Source organism: Pogona vitticeps, chromosome 3 (assembly GCF_051106095.1).
Source record: "Pogona vitticeps strain Pit_001003342236 chromosome 3, PviZW2.1, whole genome shotgun sequence".
Lineage (NCBI taxonomy): Eukaryota > Metazoa > Chordata > Lepidosauria > Squamata > Agamidae > Pogona > Pogona vitticeps.
The window spans coordinates 241,622,896-241,647,789 of NC_135785.1; the positions used below are offsets into that span (position 1 = coordinate 241,622,896).

At 38.8% G+C, this 24,894-nt stretch overlaps 1 protein-coding gene across 6 annotated transcripts in view; it reads left to right on the top strand.

Moving 5' to 3' along the window:
- Positions 1-24,894, top strand: part of ATP8A2 (ATPase phospholipid transporting 8A2) — a 417,881-nt gene that overhangs the window by 371,929 nt on the left and 21,058 nt on the right. For 5 of the 6 annotated variants that reach the window (XM_020788593.3, XM_072993721.2, XM_078390020.1 and 2 more), the window contains 2 exons: positions 9,449-9,537; positions 16,216-16,320. In XM_020788593.3, coding sequence (XP_020644252.1) covers positions 9,449-9,537; positions 16,216-16,320 — 194 coding nt within the window. The remainder of the gene's footprint in view (positions 1-9,448; positions 9,538-16,215; positions 16,321-24,894) is intronic. The other variant, XM_072993722.2, reaches the window with a different exon arrangement.

Below are 24,894 nucleotides of genomic sequence, written 5' to 3' on the forward strand. Positions count from 1 at the left end.
TCGGACATTATATGGAGAGACAGAATGGTTTCCTATAGGAAAAGGTGTCAGGTAAGGGTGCATTTTAACAGGTTTACTGCTTTTATTTATATGTTTCAATATATTTCTTTAATTCTTTTAAAATATTGCAATAATATATTTTTAAGCTTCTAATATAGTTTCTTTTAATATTATAAACGTAAAAGTCATTTGGTGACTTTTTACCACTTGTGCATTTTAAAACCATTCTTAAAGCTAGAAATGCCAGCCTTGAGGCTTAGTGGTTTTTTAATATATATTTTTCAAGTCACTTCCAACTTACAGTGACCTTAACGGAATTTTGAAGTATATGAGATGTTGGAGAATTATTGCACCACTGTCACTCCCCAATGAGTTTCCATGGCCAAAGGAGGCTTTGAATTCTGGTCTTCTGAGTCCTATTCTTACACTTCATCCTCAACACCATTCTGGCCTAACACTGACAGCAAAGGATTTCAGTTAAGCTGTGCTGCTTTGCTTCTGGTCACGTTTTGACCATTGTTCAGGCAATAACTCCAAGACCTTTTCTGGAATTGAGTTTAAATGTAAGGCTGAAAGAGGGTCCCCAGCCTTGGCGTACAATGAGTCTGCAGCCCATGTTTTCTGCACTACTGCTGTCATAGTCTATAGTAATTATGAGTCATTTGGGTCTCCAGTTGTGCTGGACTGCATATCCCATAATCCCTTAGCACTGGCCATCTGACTGAGGCTGATCAGATAGCCTGGTACATTTAATGGAGTTGCTCGAGTCCTTGAAAAATGAAGAGGATAAAGTTTGAATCCATAAGTGCTCCTCTATTCATGTTTTAGAACATATGCATACTCAAGAAATCTCCTTGTTATGAATTATAGTGTCTCCTTCTTCTTTTTAGCATCTTGTCTGTAATGTCTGGGAAGGAGGAAGATCAGTACAATTCCCTTCCCCTGATCTCTTGTTAGCATAACATACAGATGGCAGAACATTTCAGTATTATTATTCACTCTGTAGTCCTAATTTGGCCCATTGGTGCATTGATATAGCATTTTGTATTACTGTACAAGCTATCTTCATTGGGAATCCTTGGCTTCTGTTCAGTATAATTACTCCCTGTGAGCCTTTCATTCAAAGGTGGGTTTCTGTAAAATTTAATTATTTTTTTGCCTGCAGCATACATGATAAAGGCATAACGATTATATAAAACTAGCTACTACGTAAGCCTAGCTGCTTGTAAAAGATGCTGTAAATGAGAGCCTGTTACCAGTGAAAAAATGATGATAACTAAGGGTGGCTCTGAATGTCATAACATCTGTGTGCGGAGTGGCAGTTCACATCAAAAGAGTTATTAATGCATGTGACTTTGCCCCATCGTCTCAACCAACCTGTGTTTTTCCTGATTTTTCTTCTGTGTCTCTCTCTGTCTACAGCTTCATTGGAAAACTAATATGCTACCTTTTGGAATATATGTCAGGACTTGCAATTAAACCTTTCAGAATGATTTCCACCTGTCAGAGTTCCCTGAATATATTCAAAATGAATGACTTTGTTTCTGCAGGACGGCTTAGCAAGGCCATTAATAAGTAAATAACTGTGTTTCATGCAAACCATTACTATGTACTCTGTAGTCACACTGTGACAGAACAGCCTGGTTACACTCTTAATTCTCAGTTATTTGAGAAATAATGAGAAATTAGAACAAGGAATCCCTGTATCTCATCAGTTCTGGTGTTTATTACCAATCAGTGAAAGTAACCAGATGTGGCTTTTAATGACCTATGGTTATCACTATATAAAGTATTAGGAGGAATTCATTTAAACAAAGGGTGACTACCCAGTCAATAATTTGTATCTGACTGGACTTCTGTTCAGAAGAGCAACGTATTACATTTAAATAAATGAAATAAAATACTAGTTGATAAAACTAATATCTTAACTGGGTGTCTGCCTTGAGAAAATGTATTATTTAAACTTCACTAAACAAACAGCACCATTCGCTATTAGAAGAAAAGGTCATTCGTAATACTTTGTTTTCATGTCCTTTTTTGCTGTAACATGCCAAAATGAAAGAAGATCAGTGTTGAAGCTTTCTGTTTCCATATCCGCTGCTTAGTATTCATGGATGTAAATTAATTGGTCAGGAAGTATCCCCCTTGTGTTCAGTGGGGTTAACAATTAGTCCAAAATCCAAAGTATATCTGATGGGTCATCATACAGGAAGGGACGTGGTGGTGCTGCGGGATAAACCGCAGACGCCTGTGCTGCAGGGTCAGAAGACCAAGCAGTCGTAAGATCGAATCCACGCGACGGAGTGAGCGCCCGTTGCTTGTCCCAGCTCCCGCCAACCTAGCGGTTCGAAAGCATGCAAATGCGAGTAGATAAATAGGTACCATCTCGGTGGGAAGGTAAACAGCGTTCCGTGTCTAAATCACACTGGCCATGTGACCACGGAAAGATTGTCTTCGGACAAACGCTGGCTCTATGGCTTGAAGAGCGGGATGAGCGCCGCCCCCTAGAGTCGGACACGACTGGACAAAAATTGTCAAGGGGAACCTTTACCTTTACCTTTACCATCATACAGGAGACTCACTGCCTGTTAAATATTTTCTGCAGATTTTCGTCTTGTCTTTTTAATTATCATTTTGATTCCAAATCTTAATTTTATTTGAAGAGACTTAACTACTGTATATAGAACCTTGTAACATGATATTTTAATGTGTTCCTCCTGTACGCACAAACATAACACATGTAGACAGAGGCACGGGAAAACAAATCTAGTCAAATATAACTGAGCTCAAAGCCAAATTGTAAAATCCAGTAAGTAGGCTGTGTGTTTGTCCTTTTAGGACGCTCATTCCAGAGTTTGGGAAATGTTATGTACTGAGTGTAGGAATGGGAATAGTTTTCACCTGTGCTGTTGGGTTGTTGGCCAGCTGCAGGTAATTAGTGGGAGTGGGGCAGTTCTTTGGGTGAGCATTGCATAAACGTGCATGTGTGTTTTACTGTCTTTTTCCATATCTTGTTGACTGGAAACGCTGAATAAAGGCATGCTGATTTACAATTTGGAGCTATGACTCCACTATTTAACAGGAAATTACTTTTTAAAAACGAATTACTTTCCTTTTTTTAAAATCCAGGATGTGAAAAATGAAATCCTATCGCATATGGCATAGCATAAAGTCGCACCTGTGGAAGTTCATAGGGAATTACACCAGGCAGTCGGCATGTCTGATTACATAAGTAGTTGCACGATTGAGTGTGCAACTTGTTGTGCACCTGCACCCATGGAACTACTTCCTAGATATGACTTCCACCATAGTGCAGATTTTGCATTGGTTTGCACAATATTTCAACTATCTACAGAATTTTGGCTAGAATATCATGCCTGTTGTACTTACATTTTTAATGTAATTCCTTCCACAATTCTCAATAGTTTTGTTGTTGTTGTTTCTCATCTATCTCACTGTTGCCCAACAGAGTAGGAGGCAGTAGGACACACTTTTTAAGCTATGGGACATTACCACACACACATGCAAAAATCCCCCATAACTACCAAAGATACCATCATGTACAAAAGAATGAAGTTTCAGTCGTAATATACAGTGGACCCTTGACTTACAGACGGCTTGACTTACAGACTTTTTGAGTTACAGACTTCTCTGGCCGCAAAATTTAGGTTTGACTTGCAGACTGAGATTTCACTTACAGACCAGAAAAAAACCAAAATGGAACAAAAACGGCCTGTTACGGGATTAATCGGTTTTCAATGCACTGTAGGTCAATGGAGACTTGACTTACAGACTTTTTGACTTGAGAACCGCCTTCCAATACGGATTAAGTACTCAAGTCAAGACCCCACTGTAATGTGATGAAGCTTTTAAAAATAGTGTAGGTAGGGAGAAATAACTCTAAAAATAATCATGTGGCGTGACTTCTGTAGCATCAAAGCTACAAAAGGGACACTGTATGCAATAGTATGCAAAAATCGAGTGTGCTATTTTCAAGATAATATTCCATCTTATTATACAGCATGATTCATGTACTGGAATGGGAGTCATTCACCCAGAAATTTTTAGAGGATGCCCACCCCACCTCCAGTCATGAGCTGTCACTGTTATACGGTGCTAAGAAATCTTGAAAGGAAACCATGCTGGAAAGAAAGATGTTGAACTAGAGCAGGTCCATTGCATGAGTGTTGACTTAAGCCTCATTCTTTGACTTCTTAGTTGATTGTTCTGATTACTTAGTAATTAGTAATGTAGTAAGTTTTTTTCTTTGTATATCTGATATTTGTTTCACATTTATTTTATCTTGGATGTGAACCACCCAGAGTAGTGCCCAACACTAATCAAGTGGTATACAGATGGATGGATGGATGGATGGATGGATGGATGGATGGATGGATGGATGGATGGATGGATGGATGGATGGATGGATGGATGGAAGGGAAGGAAGGAAGGAAGGAAGGAAGGAAGGAAGGAAGGAAGGAAGGAAGGAAGGAAGGAAGGAAGGAAGGAAGGAAGGAAGGAAGGAAGGAAGGAAGGAAGGAAGGAAGGAAGGAAGGGTCACAAATAATTCCTCTCAACACTCACCCTAAAATGGAATTTCTCCCACCATGCAAAGGGGGGTGTAGGGGGGGTACCTGCTGATAGTCATCTTGCTCTCCACACATGAACTCAGTTATCTACATGGAGTGGATGTGTGGAAAAGTTATATTCTGCAGTCCCCCTACACACCTTGTCCAATCCGTTCATGAGGGCTGGGGAACCCTTTGAGATAGGTTGTGAGGCAGGCAGTAGCCTGTGAGGCTATGAAGATATGCAAGACCCATTGCTTAAACGGAATTTGGCTCACATCCCATCAGATGTAATCCATTTTTTATATAATATGATTTACAGAGTTTCAACAGAATAAATCGTGTCAGCGCATTAGTGTATTCGGCCTATACTGGGCTAAATCCAGTTGTTAGTCCCAACTAGAGCAGACCCTTTAGATAAATAGTATTTCATAAGTGTTGACTTAACAAGTCTCATTCATTCATTGGGTTTAGTCTAGCTGGGACTGGCAGACACATTTAGCAGAGTGGCACTTGCAAAAGGAAATATGAAAGTGCTCTAACTAGAAGGAAAATAACAGCTAATATGTTGCACCATGCCTTTTGCAAGACCTCATGCAGTAAAGAGATCAAGTCTATTACTCTTCCTTTGATTTTTCTTGTAGTTCTACTTAAATAAGCAGAAAATGTTTGCAATTTTTTAAAAAAACTAACATTCCTAGCTTGAGGCCTACATTTGCCCTTATGTGGATGAGAAATGATTCCGATATGCAAAATGGCATATTTGGATCTAGATTCATACAATGATGTATCTTCTTCAAGATTTCACATCTGACCTGTGTTCTAATTCCATTAAAGAGAAAGGGGGTACATACATAAAAGTATGGGTGTTTAAAACTAATTGTAATGTTACCATCCATTTAACTGACTGCATGCAAGCAAAGGACTATACAGTACAGTATTTCTAAAGCCAGATTATGACTTCTTGGTGTTTCTCTGTGTTTGATTATTACAAAACAGCCAACTTGTTAATTTATTCCACTGGTTTAAAAACCTGAATTTAGATTATTCTCCATGCTTCCTATTCAGCTTTCTAAAATGGAAACTATAATCCACACCTGTTCAGGAAGGAGGTCTTTGGAACAACTAGAAGAGCTAGAAAGGGAAATAAAATGAATTCCTCTTGGATTTTGTCTCCTGTAATGCTTTCTTTGTAACTGCCAAGATCGAAGAATGAAAAAAGTAAAGAACTTTATGTCCCTCATGGGTGGGTTTAATAGCAAGCTTGTTCTTTCCTGTATGTTAATATGTAAAAACAGATGTCCTGACAATGTGGTCACTGGTAACAGAATGAAGTTCAAAAACTTTGAAAAATGTATTAAGAAAGGACATACCTTTTATTTTAGATTCAGCAGTGTCCTTTCCAGGGCATCTTATCTTCCTCCTTGCATGTTTGTGGGCAACCCTGCTTGATGACGCTATGTTAGCTTTTTCCTGGTAAAATTCATCTTGGGCCACAAAATGACAATGTGTTTTCTGATGCATAGTTTGTGGTTTTCAAAATCAGAGAACTATAGAGCTGAAAGGGGCTTACTTCTTAAGTCATTGAGTCCAGGAAATCTACAGCTAAAGCACCCCAGACAGATGGCCATCCAACTTGTGTTTAAAACCTGCAGTGAGCCTCTCTGAGGCAGTCCATTCCTCTGTCAAACAGCTTTCTACTCTCAAGATGTTCTTCCCAGTGTTTAGGGAAAATCTCCTTTCCAGTAATTTGAATCCATTACTTTTGGTCTTACCCTGTGGAGTTACAGAAAAGAAGCTTGGTCCATCTTCCGTGTGACAGCCCTTCAAGTATTTGTCAGTTCTTAGCCCAAGATTCCTGTCACCATGCCTCTTGGTCTACTCTTCTACAAGCGAAACATTCCCAAGTCCCTTAATTGATCATAACAGGGCCAGTTTCCAGACATTTTACCATCCTGACTAGTGGTGTCCAGAATGAGATACAATATTCCAGGTGAAGTCTGAGTGAAGTAAATTAGAATTATACTACTGTTACTTCTCTTGAAGTATACACTATCTTTCTATTGATGCAGCTGAGCATTGCATTTGATTTTTTTGCTGCTGCTGACTCATGTTAAGCTTAGGATGTGCTCAGGTTCCTAGATCCTTTTCACGTGTACTTCTGCCAAGCCAGCTGTCATCCATCTTATATTTGTTTATCTGGTTTTTACTAGCAAAATGTAGAAATTTGCATTTTTCCCTGCTGAAACTCATTCTGTTTGTTTTGGCTAAGTCCTCCTATCTATTTAGGTTGCCTTGACTCCTGATTCTATCTTCTGAAGTATTAGTTACCCTTCCCTATTTGGTGTCCTCTACAAATTTGATGAGCATCTCCTCCATCTCTCAGCCAAGTCATTTATAAAGATTTTGAAAGACGCTGGTCCCAGAACAGGATCTCGTATCACCCAATTTGTAGCTTCTCTCCAGGATGATGGGGAACCATTAGTGAGCACTCTTTAAGTATGGCATGTCAGCCAGCTACAAATCCAAGTAACAGTAGCATCATTCGGCTCCTATTTTACCAACTCGGCCAAAAGAATATTGAGCTTGTCAAAAATCTTGATGAAATCAAGATATATATATATATATCTACTGCATTGCCCTTGACTACCAAGCTTATGGCACTATAAATTTAAGAGGTAAGTTTAGTTTGGCCTGACTTGTGTTCGAGAAATCCATGCTGGGTCTTTGAAATCACAGTGTTATTTTATAAGCGCTTACAAACCAACTGTTTAATTATCTGTTCTAGAAATTGTCTTGATATCAGTGTCATGCTGACCAGTCAGTAGTTGCTCAGATCTTTCTTTTTCTTCTTTTTTTGAAGATGCGAATGACATTTGCTCATCTCCAGTCTTCTGGGACATCATCTGTTTTCCAAGAATTTTCAAGGGTTAGAGAAAGAGGCTCTGAGATTACACCTGCAAGTTACTTTAATGCCCTTGGATGTAGTTCATCTAGCTCAAAAGACATTCGTTTAAAGCAGCATAATGTTCCTATGCCACCTCTTTGTCTTTCTTGGACAACAGCCCCATCCCTTCTTCCTTCATTCTAACTGTATTAGCTACTTATTTGAACTCTTCTTTAGCAATTTACTCCTTTTTCAATTTCTTACTCAATCCTTTTAAAAATCTTAGTTCATTTGAAAGTTCCTTGTGCAGCCACTCCAGCTTCTTGACATGTCTTCCACTTTTCTTTCTCATAAGAATAGTTTGTGTTGGTGCCTTTAGTATCTTGCCCTTCAGAAACTCCTGACCATCATGGACTCCCTTCCTTTTCAGTATTCCTCACCAGACAGTATGACCCAATATTGAAAATTATTGAAATCAGCTTTCCTAAACTCTGTAATACTCATTACACTTATCAACTTTCCTATTTTTAAGTATAACAAGTCTCAAGAGGATATGATCACTTTCACCCAAAGCTTTTACAATTTCTACTTCACTGACCTGTTTATTTTATTCTTATTTATTTATTTTATTTTTATCCCGCCTATCTGATTGGATCAGGACCACTCTAGGCTGTTCTTCTCTATTACAGTAGTTAAGACCAGATCCAGGACAGTACATTAGCAAAAACAACATACAAAATGCATTATATTGAAGGAAAATGCTTATAAGGTATTTGAACATTAAAATTCACAGATCTGTCCTTTCCTGTTGGCAGCTTAATACATTTGTATAGACATTTTCTTTACTCTTGGCCAGTGTATTGGAGATATCAGAGTTGATATAATCACAAAATGATAACCGCTTTCTATAAATACGGAACCATTAAGCAGCTCTGTTTGATAGGAATGAACAATCATAGGTCTTTTTCATAGGAAGAAAATCTACCATGACCACTCATGTTGGCATCAATCCAATGCTAGTCCCAACCACAGAGGGACCATTGATTCCAATGCTTACATAAATCCCATTGATTCAATGGATCTGTTCTATTGAGATTAGCAATTGGATTTATGCTGATGTTCTACTACATTTATTGAAATGCACCTTCTTTCATAGAATGATTTTGAAAAAGCCTGTGTCATCTGCAAGTGAATTTACACCATGCATTATGTGTTACACTGTTAAAATTAATGCTAAGTCTGTAATTTGATTACTGCTTGATCAAGGAGATCGCACTGTATGACTAAATGTCTTAGCCTGTATCTTCATTTGCTGTAGAAGATGTACCATTCCTCTGCCATTCCAACAATAGCAGGAAGGATTTAGCATCAAAGAACCTATTGGTGAATTTAAAACTACCTGTCTAGCACTTCTACTGCTCTGGCGACTTTGTTGCTAAATACAGATGAATGGTAAAATGGCCACCAGTAAAATATCCAGGGTGGATCCTTCACTCCAGATGCATCAGTCAGAGTGACTCAGAGGTCCATTCATTTAAAATCTATTCTGATTTATACAGACTATCAGAGATGGGAAATGTTATCCAATGGGGGACTAATGAACTGTCCCAGTTCCAGGGCTGGCATTATTTTTCCTCCACTCCAAAGGAATGTCGGGGCACTCCTGGAATGCCTTTTGAATGCCCATTTTGGTGGTCTTAATTTCACAGATCTGACATTATGTGAACATTGACTAAAGTCCTTTGGTAGAGGACACTTGAGAAACTGGACGGCCACATGAGAGTAAGCTTTAGTCCATCCTCAAAAATATCAATAGGCTCCTTTGAAAGAAATCATGAGACCAATATCTACCGAATTACTAATATGTTGCTTTTCACCATTTAAAAATATGTGTAATATATTTTCAATAATGTTGTGAGCAAACCTTTTCAACCTTACTCCATTCTGAAATAAGATCACAATTAATTCCATATTTATTGCTGCTTCTTTGCAGGCAGGAATGGTGCTGAAGTGTGGACACTTCTGGCTCGGTTTATTGCTGGTGCCCACTGCGTGCCTTGTTAAAGATATAGCATGGAGAGCGTAAGTTGGGGGAAATTTACCACTAATTATGCCTCTTAAAGAAAATAATGTTTATTTTTAGATGAATTTACAGCAGTCTATTTTAGTCAAAATAGCCACTGCCTTTAATGTCAGTGATAAATTAACTACAAATTTGTTAAAAGTGTTGTCAGAAGGTGTTAATCAGCTTCCCCATCACAAGCAATAAACTAGTTCTTTATCTCGTTTGTAAAAGATTTGCTATGTGGAGGTAGCCATTTCTTTTCCTAGCAAACACACAATTCCACTTCTAAAGGACTATAAAACCCCTAGTACGGAAAACGCTGCTATTAATATCACTATAAAAGTCACATTCCATCCAGAATGATGTTTAATCAAAATAAATGTTTACAGCTTGGGCAAGAAAATACTGATACGAACTCCCAAATTTACAGTCCTAGTGGCTAGTCCCTATGAACGCCTGTTTGAATTTTCATTTTCACGACAGGACTTGTGTCTTTTGCTGTTCTGTTATCTCATTGAGACAGAATGCCTTTAAACCTCATGTGTTTAAGCCCTGTGACTTGGCCTGCTTCTATTTGAAGGAATATGTCAAGATGCTTCTTGATAGATAGAGCAACAGAGATCACAGCTGTTACACTGGAATGTAGTGAATGGGCAAACGAAAAGTTATACATGTAGGCTGTGCATCATAAAATCCTGTTTATTAAGCATTGTAGCCCATCATGTTCTCATGCCATGGATTGATAATTCTTTTAATAAAGTACTTGAAATGGTTCATTTACTGATTCAGTTCCAGTACCCAGTTCCAGTACCTTTTGGGGGCATATGTGAGTGAGTGAGGAGGCTCTGGCTATGTTTCCCACCGCACATTGGAAGTGGGCCTCTCTAAAAAGGAGTAAAATGTTAGCAGGAGGGGACAGATTCCAGTATGATCTCCTCCACTGGCATGAGCCTTGTGTTTATATATTGAATGGAAGGAGAGGAAGGCCAAATTCCATGTAGCTGACAGCTGATGATGGTGAGCTTCTGAAGAAAGAGAGAAGAGATCTGATCAGGCAAAAACAGATCATTATACGTTACTAGGAAAATGACCACTGATTTTATAGTTACGATGTACACAGATGGAAGACAATTATGTTACATATATCCTGACTTCTGTGTAATAATAATAATAATAATAATAATAATAATAATAATAATAATAATAATAATAATAATAATAATAATAATAATAATAATAATAATAATAATAATAATAATAATAATAATAATAATAATAATAATAATAATAATAATAATAATAATAATAATAATAATGGGCTCAGAGGCACTGAGTTCTAGAGTGAGCACAAAGGAGGGGGATTCATCACAATTCTCCAGTTGTGCAACCAGTTGCAAAACTGGCTGTATAAATTGTTGCACAAGCTTAGCTTGCCTTGGCATCACAGGAATAAGTGTGCTAGTGTTTACGTAAGTGGAAAAAATGAACAGAACTCAGTTTGTGCACTGTTTTCCTCTGCCAGTGTTATGCTGAATTTACAGTCCTGGCGGCTAGTCCCTGTGAATGACAGCCAGACCAATCACTATCAAAGAAGCAAATTTTCTTTCGGTACATGATCAGTGATTTTATTCCTCTCTCTCTCTCCCCCCACATACTGTAATTCAGTCACGTATTGATATGTAATAAGGTAAGAAAGTTCAATTTCTTGATCACACTAAAGTGTCAAGGAATGTCAGAAGCCTTTTATAATATCCTACAGGTATGTACCTGAGGGTTGTGAAAGAAGTCAAATAGCCTGAGTCAGTTGACATTCAGTTTCCAACTTCCTGAACAAAGTTCACTGCAGAGGCCAGCAAAAAAAAGGTTGTTTAATGAACCATGAACATGGCTAGTAGCATTTTGGATACTTGCTTCTTATTGATTGGTATAGCTTTTGCGACTTCCAGAGAGAGCGGCAATAATTAACCGACTGGGAAATGGAAATAAGATATATGGTGTAATCATCTGAACTATCCACTTATATTAGCATTATACACATGAGGAGATGCTTGTAGGCTGCCCACTTAGTCCTGAATACAATAGAAAACAAGTTGCTGTTTCTAGCCATGCTGAAAGCCTAACATGGAATGAGTCCACCATTCCTATAGCCAGTCAACACTCTGGGGTATCTTTTAGTACATCGCTAAGTTATAGGCTGACTTTTTTGCACTCTAGAATAGTCTCTCGGAAGGACTCAAGGAAGAAATGACCCAGGTGGTTACCAAAATTTGTGGCCCGTGGGAATGTCTTCCTTCTGATTTGTCCAGTGTTAGACTGAAACATTGAAGTGTAGCTCTTTTTTCTTCATGCAGCATTGTGCAGCATCAGCATTATTTTCCTAGTGCTCCAAGATGAACAGAATCACAAATACTGTATGAGACACTGCAGAGAACATGTAAACTGGCTGAACAGCTCAGTGAGTTAGCTATCTAACTGCAAGAAAACTTGAAAAGGGTCACCATAAGTCAGAACTGACTTGAAAGCACACAATTATATTTTAGCTGGCTGGATAGCTCAGTGAGTTAAGCATCTGGCTCTGGAGCCAGAGGTTGGGAGTTCAGTCCCCACTGTGTATCCCAAAAAAGTCAGCTTGTTTGGCCTTGGGCAAGCTGCACAGTCCCAGGATACCCACAGAAGGAGGAAATGATAAACCAGTTCTGAGCACTCTATCTGAAAAGAGTCACCATAAGCCAGAATTGACTTGACAGTACACAATTATTATGTTATTAGTGAACATGTGGACAGTGAAAGAAAAGAATCCTACAGCCTGTGTCATACTGTGCCATATAAGCTGTTGCAAATGGTCCTGTGAAGTTTGTGACCCATTAAACCAAATGCAATCAACCATGTATCATGCAAAGGTTAGGAAGAGTTACTTTTATTAAATACAGCTTTCAGAATCCCCTAGCCATCATGCAATAACCAAAAAAGTAACTTCTCCCAAATTCTGAAATTATGGCCTTTCAAGCATATTTCAAGGCCCCAATTCTGTCTTTTTTAGTTTGGTAAGATGGAGAAAGACTGTAACTCTGTGGCCAAACAAGTGCTGTGCATTGAAGAAATCCCACTTTCAGCATTTAGCATGTCTGGATGTATCTGGGAAAGACTCTGGTCTGAAACCCTGGGGAATCACTACAATCCAGCATAGCCAACCTTACTACCCGATGGAATGAAGCAACCACTGTTAGTAGAAGAGGCTGGGATATGGCCTCCTTCCCCCCTCCAATCATTTCTCAGTCCTCAGCCTGTGTGTGCTACAAAGCCTGTTCTGCAATCGCTAAACCAGTGGTTCCCAATCCTGGGTCCCCAGATGTTCTTGGACTAAAACTCACAGAAGTCTCTTGAAGCCACTAGGCAGGATTTCTGGGAGTTGTAGTCCAGGAATAATTGAGGACCCAAGGTTGGGAACCACTGGCTTACACAAAACTATTGCCCTTGGGGGTGTCAGAAGATCCTGTCTCCTGACAGTGTTAAGTAAGATACAAGTGGAATGTATGCCAGGTGCCATCTCGTCTTCTGATTCAAGAAGCAGAATATCTTTGCTCCATGAATTGGTGAAGATAATCTGAGCTAGATCAGGAGTGAGCAGCATGTGGCCCTTGAGTGACATGTGACTCCTCAGCCCTCTTCTGCAGCATCTTAGACCCTGAACCCACCCTCTGTCCTCCCAAACCAAAGTTTCAGTAAAAAAGGGAAAATTGGCCTTCTAGATACCCCAGAAGGATCTATTCACAAAAAAACTAAACTAGACCTTGCTGCAGGGTTTGTACAGGGTAGAGAGGTGAGCTTTTTTTCCCAGTTTGCAAAAATTGAAGTGCATTTCTTGATACTTACAGTTTTGGGGGAAAATAGAGAAAATATATATTTCTCGAGTAGAGTGAAGCTGACAGCAGGTTCCTCCCGGGGATGAAGAAGCATGTCACTCAACATCCCAAAGTTACTCACCTCCGAACCCATGGTTTGAGTCAGATTCAGTAGAAGACAGATGGTTGTGTTCCTAAATCATTATCAGTGTACTCTCCATTTTGCTCAGTGAATTTTCAGTATATGATGAGGAAGTAATCGTTCCATGCTTAGCTTCAAAGTCTCATAGACTTTATTTCTAAATGAAGACGTATGGGATAGAACCATACAGAATTTTTCAAGTTCCTAATTTTTAACTTCAAGGCCTACTGAAATAAAGATTGTCTGTTTTAAAGTAGGAGAAGAGTTCAAGGTCAATATTTTAAATATATGTAGTCAAATTAGGAGGAATGTGAATGAAACTTCGTAGAAAAGATTATTAAGAGTTAATAACCCAGAGCTTGAAGTAGGCATTATCTATTAGGAAAAAGAAATTTTCTAAAGTTCAGTTCTTTAAAAGGGAAGCGAAGTTTAATACGTTGTGTAAGAAGTTCACTAATTTCAATCTCTCTCTCTGTTCTCTCTCTCTGTTGTTCTCTAGATAATTTCACATTTTCCAAATATTTCACATTTGAGTATGACTCTCCTGTTTTTCCCATTCTTTGCAAAATGGTATCTGTATTCTTCATCAGGTCTTCCAATACTATATGTATGTTCAAGAGCGTAGTAACTTTCGAGTCACCCAAAAAGAATAATATTGAATATATCTGAACAGAGCTTGAAATATTTATTTTTTAAAAATAATTTATCGTTCTTTGACTGCAATCCTATTGCTTAATGTGTTAAGTTGCAGTAGAATAAACCCACCGAATCAATTGGGATTTGAACAAGAAACACAAAACAAAACGAAAGCAAAAAAGGACATTGTGGCCTCTTAAGGACTAACTGCTGTACTTTAATGTGAACTTTCGTATTTAGTGAGTCAACTCCTCTTTGATTTCAAATGGGCCTTCTCTAGATGCAATGGTAATCAATGGAACTGTAAACTGCAAATAAAGAAAGCCCATTTGAATTAATGGAAATTACAGAGGAGTGTCACACCAAATCCTTACTGATTAAATAGGCCTGCTCTAGTGTGATTTACTGTGCTAAGCAACAGGATTTTAACTGTTACTTCTTACGAATTGCAATACAGTTTGTTTGCAATTTGTTACAAGCTCTGTTACAGAATTATGTTGGCTTTAATTACTTTTAATTATTCTTTAGTGTATTTTGAGATCCTTAAGAATATAAATCAATAATTTCCCCTCTGGCATCATTTTAAACTAACAACTAAACTAGTTATGGCAAAATAATGATAATTATGATAACAACAATAGCAATAACAACCTGCTTAAATAATTTGGGTTTAATAAAAATATTAAGAATTTCCTCTAGAAAAACAAGAAAAAACAGTTTTAATCGCTTATGATTAAGAAAATTGGTGAAGTTAAACCACTTTATGGACAATATCTGAGAAATATTGATAGCAAACATGAAAATAATTTTACTTGGGCATGGCTAAAACTGAGGATCATCAGGAAAGAAACCGAAGGCTTGAGGTTTGTTGCGCAAGAACAAGTGCTCCAAATTAATGCCATGAAAGCTAAAATTCAAGGAATTCATATAAATAGCAAATCTCAACATTTGAATGAAATACATTTCAGTGGTCCCTATAGCCTTTGTTGGGAACAATGCCATGGAATTTTACAAAGTATTATAATTTAGCTGCAGATCTCTGAAATAACTGTGATTTAAATTAATTATGGTTAGCTTAAAACAAAGCAAACATAAATCCTGGTTGCTGGTGCAAAAATCACAAGCCAAAAGGGTAAAAACTGCTTACTATTTTTCTTTCATAGATATTTTTAAAGGATTCGGGTCACTATATGGATGCATAGAAATCCAAGTTAACTTAGGGCTTATCTGTGATTTTTCTTTTAAGCAACATAAAATGAAATAGCCCAACAGAAAATAGTAATGGAGCTTCAGCCAGTTGCTTGCTCTGTGCAAGTATTTGGAGAGAACAAGGGTTTAATTCTTAAATCCATGAATGCTGGCCTGAAGTTTGTCAGTTATTCTCAAGGTGCAAATGTTTGCACATAGAAATTGTGTTTGGGCCAGCATTGCAACATTCTGTGCTCTTCTTTCTTTCGGACTCTGAAAGTGTTGTGCTAAGAAGAAAGAGTAAACTACCTCAATGAGACAGTGGTAAGGGAAAGAAACAGACAAGGATCAGAATGAGATAGTCTTCTGTGTTTAGGAAAATATAGGGAATTCCTTCTTTCTTGGCTGAGTGACCAGCAGGCTCACCATGACGGCACCAGGTAACAAGAATGGAACTATTCTGGCAATTTGATAAAGGACTATCTTTTCCTTGTAAACATTGGTGAAGTTGTTCTGTTTTAGCAAACTACTCTCCTTGCTCTGGGTATATGTAATGTCAACCTGGACACAAGTGTTTGCTTCCTGTCTTCTTGCACTCTTGATTTTCCCCAGTACTGTATTCCTAAGGTCAAGTCTAACCTATCCCCATCCATAACCTTGGAGTAGTAACTATGCCCCTGGTGCTACTAAGAATGTCAGACATGATCCAGGTTGGAGGGGGAGACCAACAACCTCTGCAACCTTGAAAGCCAAAATGCCATGGCCTGCCTTGGACAAAAGGAGATATTTGTCCATTTGTCCCTGCATAAAGAAATGTGAGCTTTCTGCAGCCAAGAAATGTTGATGTGTTGGTTTCTGTGTTTTGTGTCTTTTCTTCTATGATACAGGGCCAAGCATACCTACCATAAAACTTTGCTGGAACAGGTTCAGGAGTTGGAAGCTAAGTCCAAAGAGCTGAGAAAATCTATGCTACGAGATAGTAATGGAAAGAGGTGGGGGCAATTCCATCTAAACTGGAAGCATGCCAGATCAATATTTCCCCCCTTTTTCTCCCATCATTATTATTAATCTATGCATTGCTGCCTGGTGGCATCCTCCAGGCTCCTTGCAACTTCACTCATAACACCTGCTTTATTTTATTTTTCTAAGCTTCCATTTTTCACTGTTCCACCCATCATATGTTGATACATGCAGCCAAACCCAAGGCTTTATATACTGCTTTTTCTATGATAGACTGTAATTGTTGTTTTTGTTGTTTGGAATGGTAAGTGCTCCACATTATGATTTCATGTGGTTTTTCATTTTCAGTTGTTGCTTTGCCAATGCTAATGGATTGACTGTGCCTCCAAACCAGATCTTGCAGTAGTTTGTTAGAAATTAATTAATTCACTATCATTCTATCATTAGATTGTTCAACGATGACCTAGAATGTTGTCGTTTCAGTGTTAGCTGTCAACAATATTAAATAGTGATTAACAATTCTTCATGATTTAAATTATTATTTCAGAAGCTAGCTTGACAGGTTGGTTATTTTTTGGCCATTTTAAGTAATTTCAGATTATTTTTATTTAACATTTTAATGTTCAATTGGGTTCTTAGTTGTTAATGTAAGGAAAGAGTTACATATTGTAATTTCCCAGTGTTGTAATGTAAGCAAATTGAATTTCTTTATAAGTTTAGTATTACCACATTAGCAAAGTGCTAAAACGTCCCAGCTCTGCTTGAACTAGAAAAATACAAAGATCAATAGGGATAGAAAACAAAATTGCATCTGCTTCAAACATTTTGCTCCCAAGCTCCTTTCAGATGAACAAGACTGGTGCAAGAGATGGGGTTTATGCCAGGACTTCTATGACATTATGCTCAAGTTCAGTACCAACAGTGGAGCTATGACTCATGTTCACATAACCTTTTGTGGATACTTAGAATTTCAAGGATTGTGGCATGACCAGAAACTTGAACATACCCAATGACACTGTAAGTTATCTTGGGATCCACCTGTTGCCTATGTGGAGCCCAGGTGTTTTAAATAAATAAATAAATATAGTATCTTCTATCAAACCTTGCTCTGTTGCCAGAGAGGCTTACTGTTCAACATGGGGATCTGGGAGTTGCTGTTCTAGAAACACAAGCTCAAAGCTCCCTTGGCTACAACTAATCATACACTTGCTTGGATCCATGACATTGTTTGGACAGTACTAAAACTATGTAGTACAGCGAAAGCCAGTGTGGGGAAGTGAATAGCATATCAGAGTAGAACTCAGAAGACTTGGGTTCAAGTGATTCACTGGAGGAGAGCAATGATAAACTTCTCATTGAACAGCATCTTGCTTAACTTGAAATTCTTACTAAGTTCATAATAAATAAATAAAAATTACTTGACAGCATGAAGGAAAAACAAATCCAATATCCCCATCCTGCCTTTAGCAGGATCAAGCATTCATAAATCACTGAACAGCATATATTTAAACAAACACAATGGCTGAAATCCTCTTGTGCAGTACATATCTGGTGTAATTTTGGGAAGCAAATTATTCTGTAGATATCTGTTGCATACTGAGTTGTGTGACTCAAGGCATGACAGATAATGTCTATGGAGATCTCTAAACTTATGGGAATCCACCTCTATAAGTTACAGCATATGCCTAACTGCACAACAGGATTTTGGCCAATCAGGCTTAGAGTAGACACACTGAAATCAGGGAAACTTTAGGAATAAAGAAGAATGTTGTTAGAGTTGTGATACTTAGCAAACCACATGCACAGAACACATTGTGAGACAAAACACAGCTTGTTTCAAAGATTTTTACATATGCAAGGTTTGTGATATATTTCAGAGAAAGAAATGACATAGAAAATCCTGTGTATGTTTGTAAAATGCAAGCAACTAACAATGCATACAATTGAACACCTTCTGGTCAAAGGAGAAAAAGATGTGCAAGAATGCTTACTGTAGGAAAAATGCATCTAAAATGATGTCTATGGAGGTGGCATATGAAAGCCAATATTTTTGCAAAGATTAGAAACAAGGATGGGATCAGAATGCAGGTGTAACTTAGAGAAACACAGTGAACTCAGAGATGAAAGTCTTTCACATGACTAAGTGAAATCCTATTAATCTCTGTGGGTCTGTTCGAAATAAGGCTAAAGCTGACTCCTGTCCATTGTTTCCTGTCACACTATTTTGTCTGTGCAGTAGAGCAACAATTACCTTCTACCTATGAGTAGAATGCTTGGCCAGCAAACATCATTCTAAGTTCACCTTGTAGCCTGTGATGACTTTCATCTTTAAGCCGTATAATTAAAAGTACTCTCATGACTTATATGCTTCCCCATTCTTGTAGACCATATGGATCCTTCTGCTATTATTGAATTCTTCATTGTATAGGAATGTATGTACCACAGAGGGACTTTGTTCTCATGTGAAAGACACTAAAGAGACGTCTAGCAAGCCTTTTTGTCTCTTTCCCCCTTCCCAAACTCCTTGAGATGTCTTCATTTAGCCCTTTTTAAAGAATTTAGTTGTGCCTCAGCAAATGGGAAAGCTCCACAAGTTCAAAAAGGTTTTATAACAAATACTTGCGTCCTTCAAACAATATGGTACCATGTGACCTGCCAAGAAACTTCACAATAATTAAGCAGGATTTGAACAAACCTTCTCAACTTCTAGCCTGAGTGGAATGGGACTTCAGAGGGAGGGGTCAGCCTTTGAGTCTTTTACATCTATTCTGAAGTAAGCTAATTGCCATATTGTAGCTGTAGCTGAAGCAAGTGGAGGGGGGAGGTAAACCTGAAAGTCTTTTTCCTTACATAATGCTTTGTGAGTCACAGTTAACCATGCAGAAATCTTGGCAGTAATGCTAAAACTTTAAACAGTCTCAAGAACTACTGCTTCGTATATCAGTCTGTTTGTACAATGCCCATCAATGGCTTAGACCTCTTATGATTTCCATGTTTGCCAAGCTAAATGTTTCTGAAATTCAGTGTAAAGAACAAATTCCTTTCTTATTTTCCTTTCTCAAAACCTGTTTGCGTTACTGGTTGTCTATATCTTACTGCAAACCATGTTTCTATAGTAAATATTATGATACTTATTTACTGATATTCTCTTCACTTTTTATTTCAGCATTCGTTACATGTTGTAATTATAGCATACAGTAACTTATTCTGACTTCATAATACTTCTAGAAGTAGAATTCCATATCTGTGTCAGAGTCTGGATAATTATTTTGCATAAGCATGTGTATTACAAAGTTATCCGCGATTGAGGTCCTTTCAAATGATGCTCTGGGATGCTCTGCAGTCTTACTGCTGCTCAGTTATAGATGCCTTCAACAGATCATTATATACATTTGTCTCAAAAATTCAAAAGCTGTGCTGTGGATGCAATGTTTTGTGTATTGTTCTAGTACTTAGTCCAGTTCCTGTTGCTAGGCATCTGGAGGCCTTCATAAAAAAGCAGAAATTAATCAGTCATGGAAGAGGGAGAGCAGGGGTGAGGTCCAGCCCCCACCATATCTGAAGGATCTCTGCTATCTAAAAGCAATTCTGTGTGTGCAGCTGCTCCATCTGCACACTTTCGAAGACAGTCCTTGTTTACAAAGAAACCTCGTTCATTGTCACCTTGAAGGCACGGGGGGGGGGGGGGCGGAGAGCATACATGTACCTTTAAGTATTTCAGAATGTACAATTTGTCTCAAGGCGTGTGATCACTTTCTTCTCTCAATAATGTTAACTTGCTGTTTCAGCATTCCAGAAATGTAACAGCCATGCTGTGACTCATTCTTATACTGTATGTTTTTGTAGCTGTTTATTTCATTACATTCTCTTTGCAAGCTCTTTCATCTGTGCTCCTTTTCTTCATTGGGTTCCGCTTGGAAGCGGACAGTATCAGGAATCCTTGCCAGTCCTTTGGCCCTTTCCCCATTTTCACCTCCCCAATGATTCCCCTTCCCCCCTTCCTCCACTGCACATTTGTTTTTTCTCCTCCCTAATTGCACCCAGGTTTTTCTGGGTGGTCCATCTGTGAACTAGATAATGGTATCTCAGCCTGCCTGAAGTTGATGTGTCATGCTTACGATGAGGCCTCTCAAGTGCCTTCTGAGAACTGTTCTATCTTTTATCGCTTTGTTTGTGCCCTGGCTCTTTCACACCTGCTTGAAAACATGTGCTTATGCGCTGGGAAGTGGGGAGTGAGGGAGACACACTGGGAATTTTTTGCTCATGCAGTCTATCTTATTTGGTTGCTGTTTCTTTCTTTAAACCAAATCAAAACTCTGATATTCAGACTTTGGAAAGGTTATCTTTTTGGATGGTGGCTTCCAGAATCCCTCAGGCAATATGGCTGGGAGACTGTGGGAATGATGTGAGAAAAGTAACTTTTGTGTCAAAAAGTAACTTTTGTGTCAAAAAATAACTTTTACAAGTGCTAGTTGTATGATATTTTGATTTTTTTCCCCACTTATCTCTTGCTAATAATAACTATGCTGTTTTTGTTTACAATGAAATTGTCCATGGAGTGGTATGTGAGCTAGCTTGGCAACATATACAATGCCAAAAAGAGGAAATGCAACACTAAAAAGAGGACACAAGAGGACAGGAAATTGCATAACGTTTGTGTATGCTATAGATTCAGATGCAAACTTAGAAACAATGATGCACATTTAAATAATGTCTGAAATCTTGTTGTGCTGTTACACAAAAGCCATAATTTAAGAAATCTCTGTAGATATTATTTGTTGCAGAGTTGTGTAACTTGGCTTGCAACACATAACACTTACAGAGATTTCTTAGCTTACTGCAGTTTGTAGATTTCTTAACTTACACAGTTACACCTTTAGCTTAACTGAGCAACAGGATTTCAGCCAATGTATCTTAATATATTATTCATATAGAAACACAATACCTCTCACTTTAGTAAGCAAACACTGTGACCTGCTTGACTTGTATCCTTCTGTTCAAGTGCTCTGTGTGGTAGACAACTTCAAGGCTCCTAATCTGCCTTCTTACACTTCTTTATCTTACAATTAGACTTGGAGTGAAAAGTTCTTCATATAGAGGACTGCCCTCTGTAATTCAGGAACACAAGTTAGGAGTGTTACTTTTTTTAGACTGCAAAGCCCAGAGTCCCTAAGCCATTTTTCCAGAATTCAACAGGGCACACTTATTAGGGGATTCTGGAAGTGTCCAAGCTGTGAGCAAGACAGGTAGCTATCTTAATATGATCACAGTTAGCTTTTTTTCAGATGAATTTTGAATAGTTCAGGCATACACAATTCTAGTAGGGCTGCTTAGGCATCCTCGAGAGAGAGAGAGAGAGAGTCCGTGTCCATCCATCACTAAGAGTTTGCTTGGTTCATGCATTTCTGGAAGATATGCCAGCTGTCACTGGGTATTCTTCTCTTGCCTGATGCAAGACACTGTGAGGTCTTCCTTCTTTTACATTTTGTCCTTATTGGGGTAATTTATACCAAATTGTTTATCTCATGGTAGTCCACAGAATTTCACTGCAGAGCTTTTCCTTACTTTTATCTCCTGTTGTATCTTCCCACATTTTGCTTTTAAAGTGATTGCACTCCTTCTTTGCTCCTCTTTGAGCTGCAACAGCTCCAGAAATGCAGATAAATCTGATCACAATAGAATGATGGGACTTAACCATCACTTGCTTGATTGGTCAGAAAATAAAGCATGCCCATTGCCATTCTACAATATTCCTAGACTGATATCTCTAAAGCAAAGCAAAGCGTGCTGCTTATATACCGCCCCATAGTGCTTCAAGCATTCTCTGGGCGGTTTACAAGTTCATTATGCAGGCTACACATCCCCCCCCCAGCAAGCTGGGTACTCATTTTACCGACCTCGGAAGGATAGAAGGCTGAGTCAACCTTGAGCCGGCTACCTGGGATTGAACCCCAGTTTATGAGCACAGTTTTGGCTGCAGTACAGCAGTTTAACCACTGCGCCATGAGGTTCTATATTACAAAAAGTCTAAGAACCCACATTTATTCCTAGTTGCAGGTTTTGCTGGAGGAAGAGGGGTTGCGGAATGAAAGACCACTAGTTCCTAATGGAATTCTGTAGATGTTATGTTATGGAATAGATGTTATGTTTCTTGAACCATCATTCAATGGGCCACAGTGGCTTTCCTTTTTCTGTTGTTAAACAAAATGTCATATCGAAAAAGCAATGCATCCGTCTAGCATAATATTAGAATTATGATGCATCAATTAGGGAAATATGTTAAAAAGAAGAAGGCAAAAATAGAGGAGGGTGTTTCTACATTCTCTCTTTTACAACGGAGGATGGAGAACCCTCTTATTATGTCACAGGGTTGTCACCTCTGATAACACCACTCACGGGTCTATGTGGGTGTGAACTAGCCATCCTAACTAGCCACAGTGAGCTAACTAGGAGCACACGGAATTGTGCCAAAAGCCCCTAGTGCTGTACCAGAAAGGAGGGGAACAGCTCTTAAAGGGGCAGAATGGGTTGATCTAAGTGGAAACACAGGTGAACGATACAATTTTGTTTGCGCCAAACTCTGCCAACAGCTATCCAAATACTGATATATATACTGTACCATCTGGACAGGCTCATAGCTGGATAACTGATTTTATTTTAACTCACTGAAAAATATCCATATTGTCACTGATAAAGCCCTAATAAAAGCTCAGTAAAATAAAAACTATAAATTTATCCTACTGCCAATCTCCTCTTCTGCTTGTCTCCTTATCTGCAAATAAACTAGTTAATTTTACTCATGATTAACCCAGGTAACCTTACTCATGAGTAAACTGACTACACTTACGCTTGAATAAACCAGTGGTCCAAAGAGCCCCAGCAGAAAAGGGGGGTTGCCTTCCTTCTGTCTCCCCAACCTGCACCCCAATTCCCCCCCCATGTACTGCTGCTGTCCTTGGCGGCTGTAGCTGCTGCCTCTTTACTTTCAGGTAAACCAGGAAACGTTACATGCAAGCAAACCTTGTTCACGAGTAAACTAGAGAGCCAAAGACCTGTGTGGACCCTCCTCACAGGAGAATAAACATCTGTAGTGTGAAGGGAAGAATAGCTCTAGTGAGAGATCAAATGGATCACACTGAAGAGGAAAAACCAGACTGTTCCAAATTCCCCTGACAGGATAGGTCCTAAGACTGCAGTCCGGTATATGGTTACCTGACAAATTGTCCCTATTGAAAACAAAGGGACAAAGTTCTGACTAGGCATGTATAGGAGTGAGCTGTTAATTGTTCTTCTAAAGTTGTTCATTATTTCATTTAATTCCGAGAGCTGTCACCTTTACTATCTCAATTTTTCTCCTTCTCTCTCTAAAGTATCACTGCATATGTTAGCAAATAGAATCTTTTTTTTAAAAAAAAAAGTATTATTAATTGTACTTTTGGAAAAGAACCGGAGGGGGACACTGTAAGGCTGGTGACAAAGTTAAAGTAGGCCATGTGTCATCCTGTATTTCACAGTGAAAATGTGCTTATTTCACAGAACAATTTGCATATTTAATGGGGGAAATTGCTTATTTCATGGCAAGGCATTAATAAATACAGAAAAGCCTGATAGCATTTGGAGGGAGGTGGGGGGACCTCACCAGCTTTGTGAGAGCATTTCTCTGTCTTCCGTGTCCATTGAATATCTTTATCCCTGGCTGTGGCTGCCAGCCACTAGTCTGCTCCATTCTAAGGGTGTTTTGCTTGCAACTGACTGCGGTGGAGTACGTAAGAGATAAGAAGTCAGAAGCATAAGAAACCGGCAGAGCTTTTGTTCATGTCCCCAGTAGATTGCTAGTGACCCATCTGTTAAAAATGGCAAGAACTTAGAAAAATTCCTTGGGGGGGGGCTAGAATCCCCCAGCCAGACATGCTGGCTGGATAATCCTGGAAGCTGGAGTCCATTTCCCCCCAGACTCTTAACAATTACCCACCACTGTTCTGTACAGCTGCTCACAAAGCATATCAGAGCAATGATTCTAAGCTGTAGTTCTTGTTAGGGGTTTAGAGGTATATAGCGGTGTGTGTGTGTGTGTGTGTGTAGATGCACACAGTTTCCCAGAGTGTGCCTGTTCTATTAGTGAGACACCTGCATCCTCCCTCCTCTAACCTCCCCCTTCTTTTGGTGCCCTGCTTTTGCCATCAGCCAATTAGTGAACTCTGGAGGACATTCTGGGTCAAGCTGCAGCAAGTGCCTCGAATCCTCATTAATGCTAATTAGTGCCTGGTAGGTTAATTGGTGGCGAAGCTCATCTTTTTTTAATTACTCCTCCACAAATGAGCCGGTGGGACCCTGTGGTCAGCTTTGAATTATTCTGTTTGTTTTGATGCTCTTCATCTGAATGTGTAAAGACAGATGTTTCTTGCCAAGGCACAGGGGCGGCTTGCTTTTCCAGGGAAGGGATGAGGAGGGACTGCAAAACAAAGATTCTTTTTACGCCTGTTAATTGGAGGCTTCACTGATGCCCTGAACAATTATTCCCATCCCAACCCACTTCCTCTGTCAGAGGGGGAAATGCATCATTTGGGGCGTTAAACAGGAAATCTCCTTATTAGAAATGATCTGTT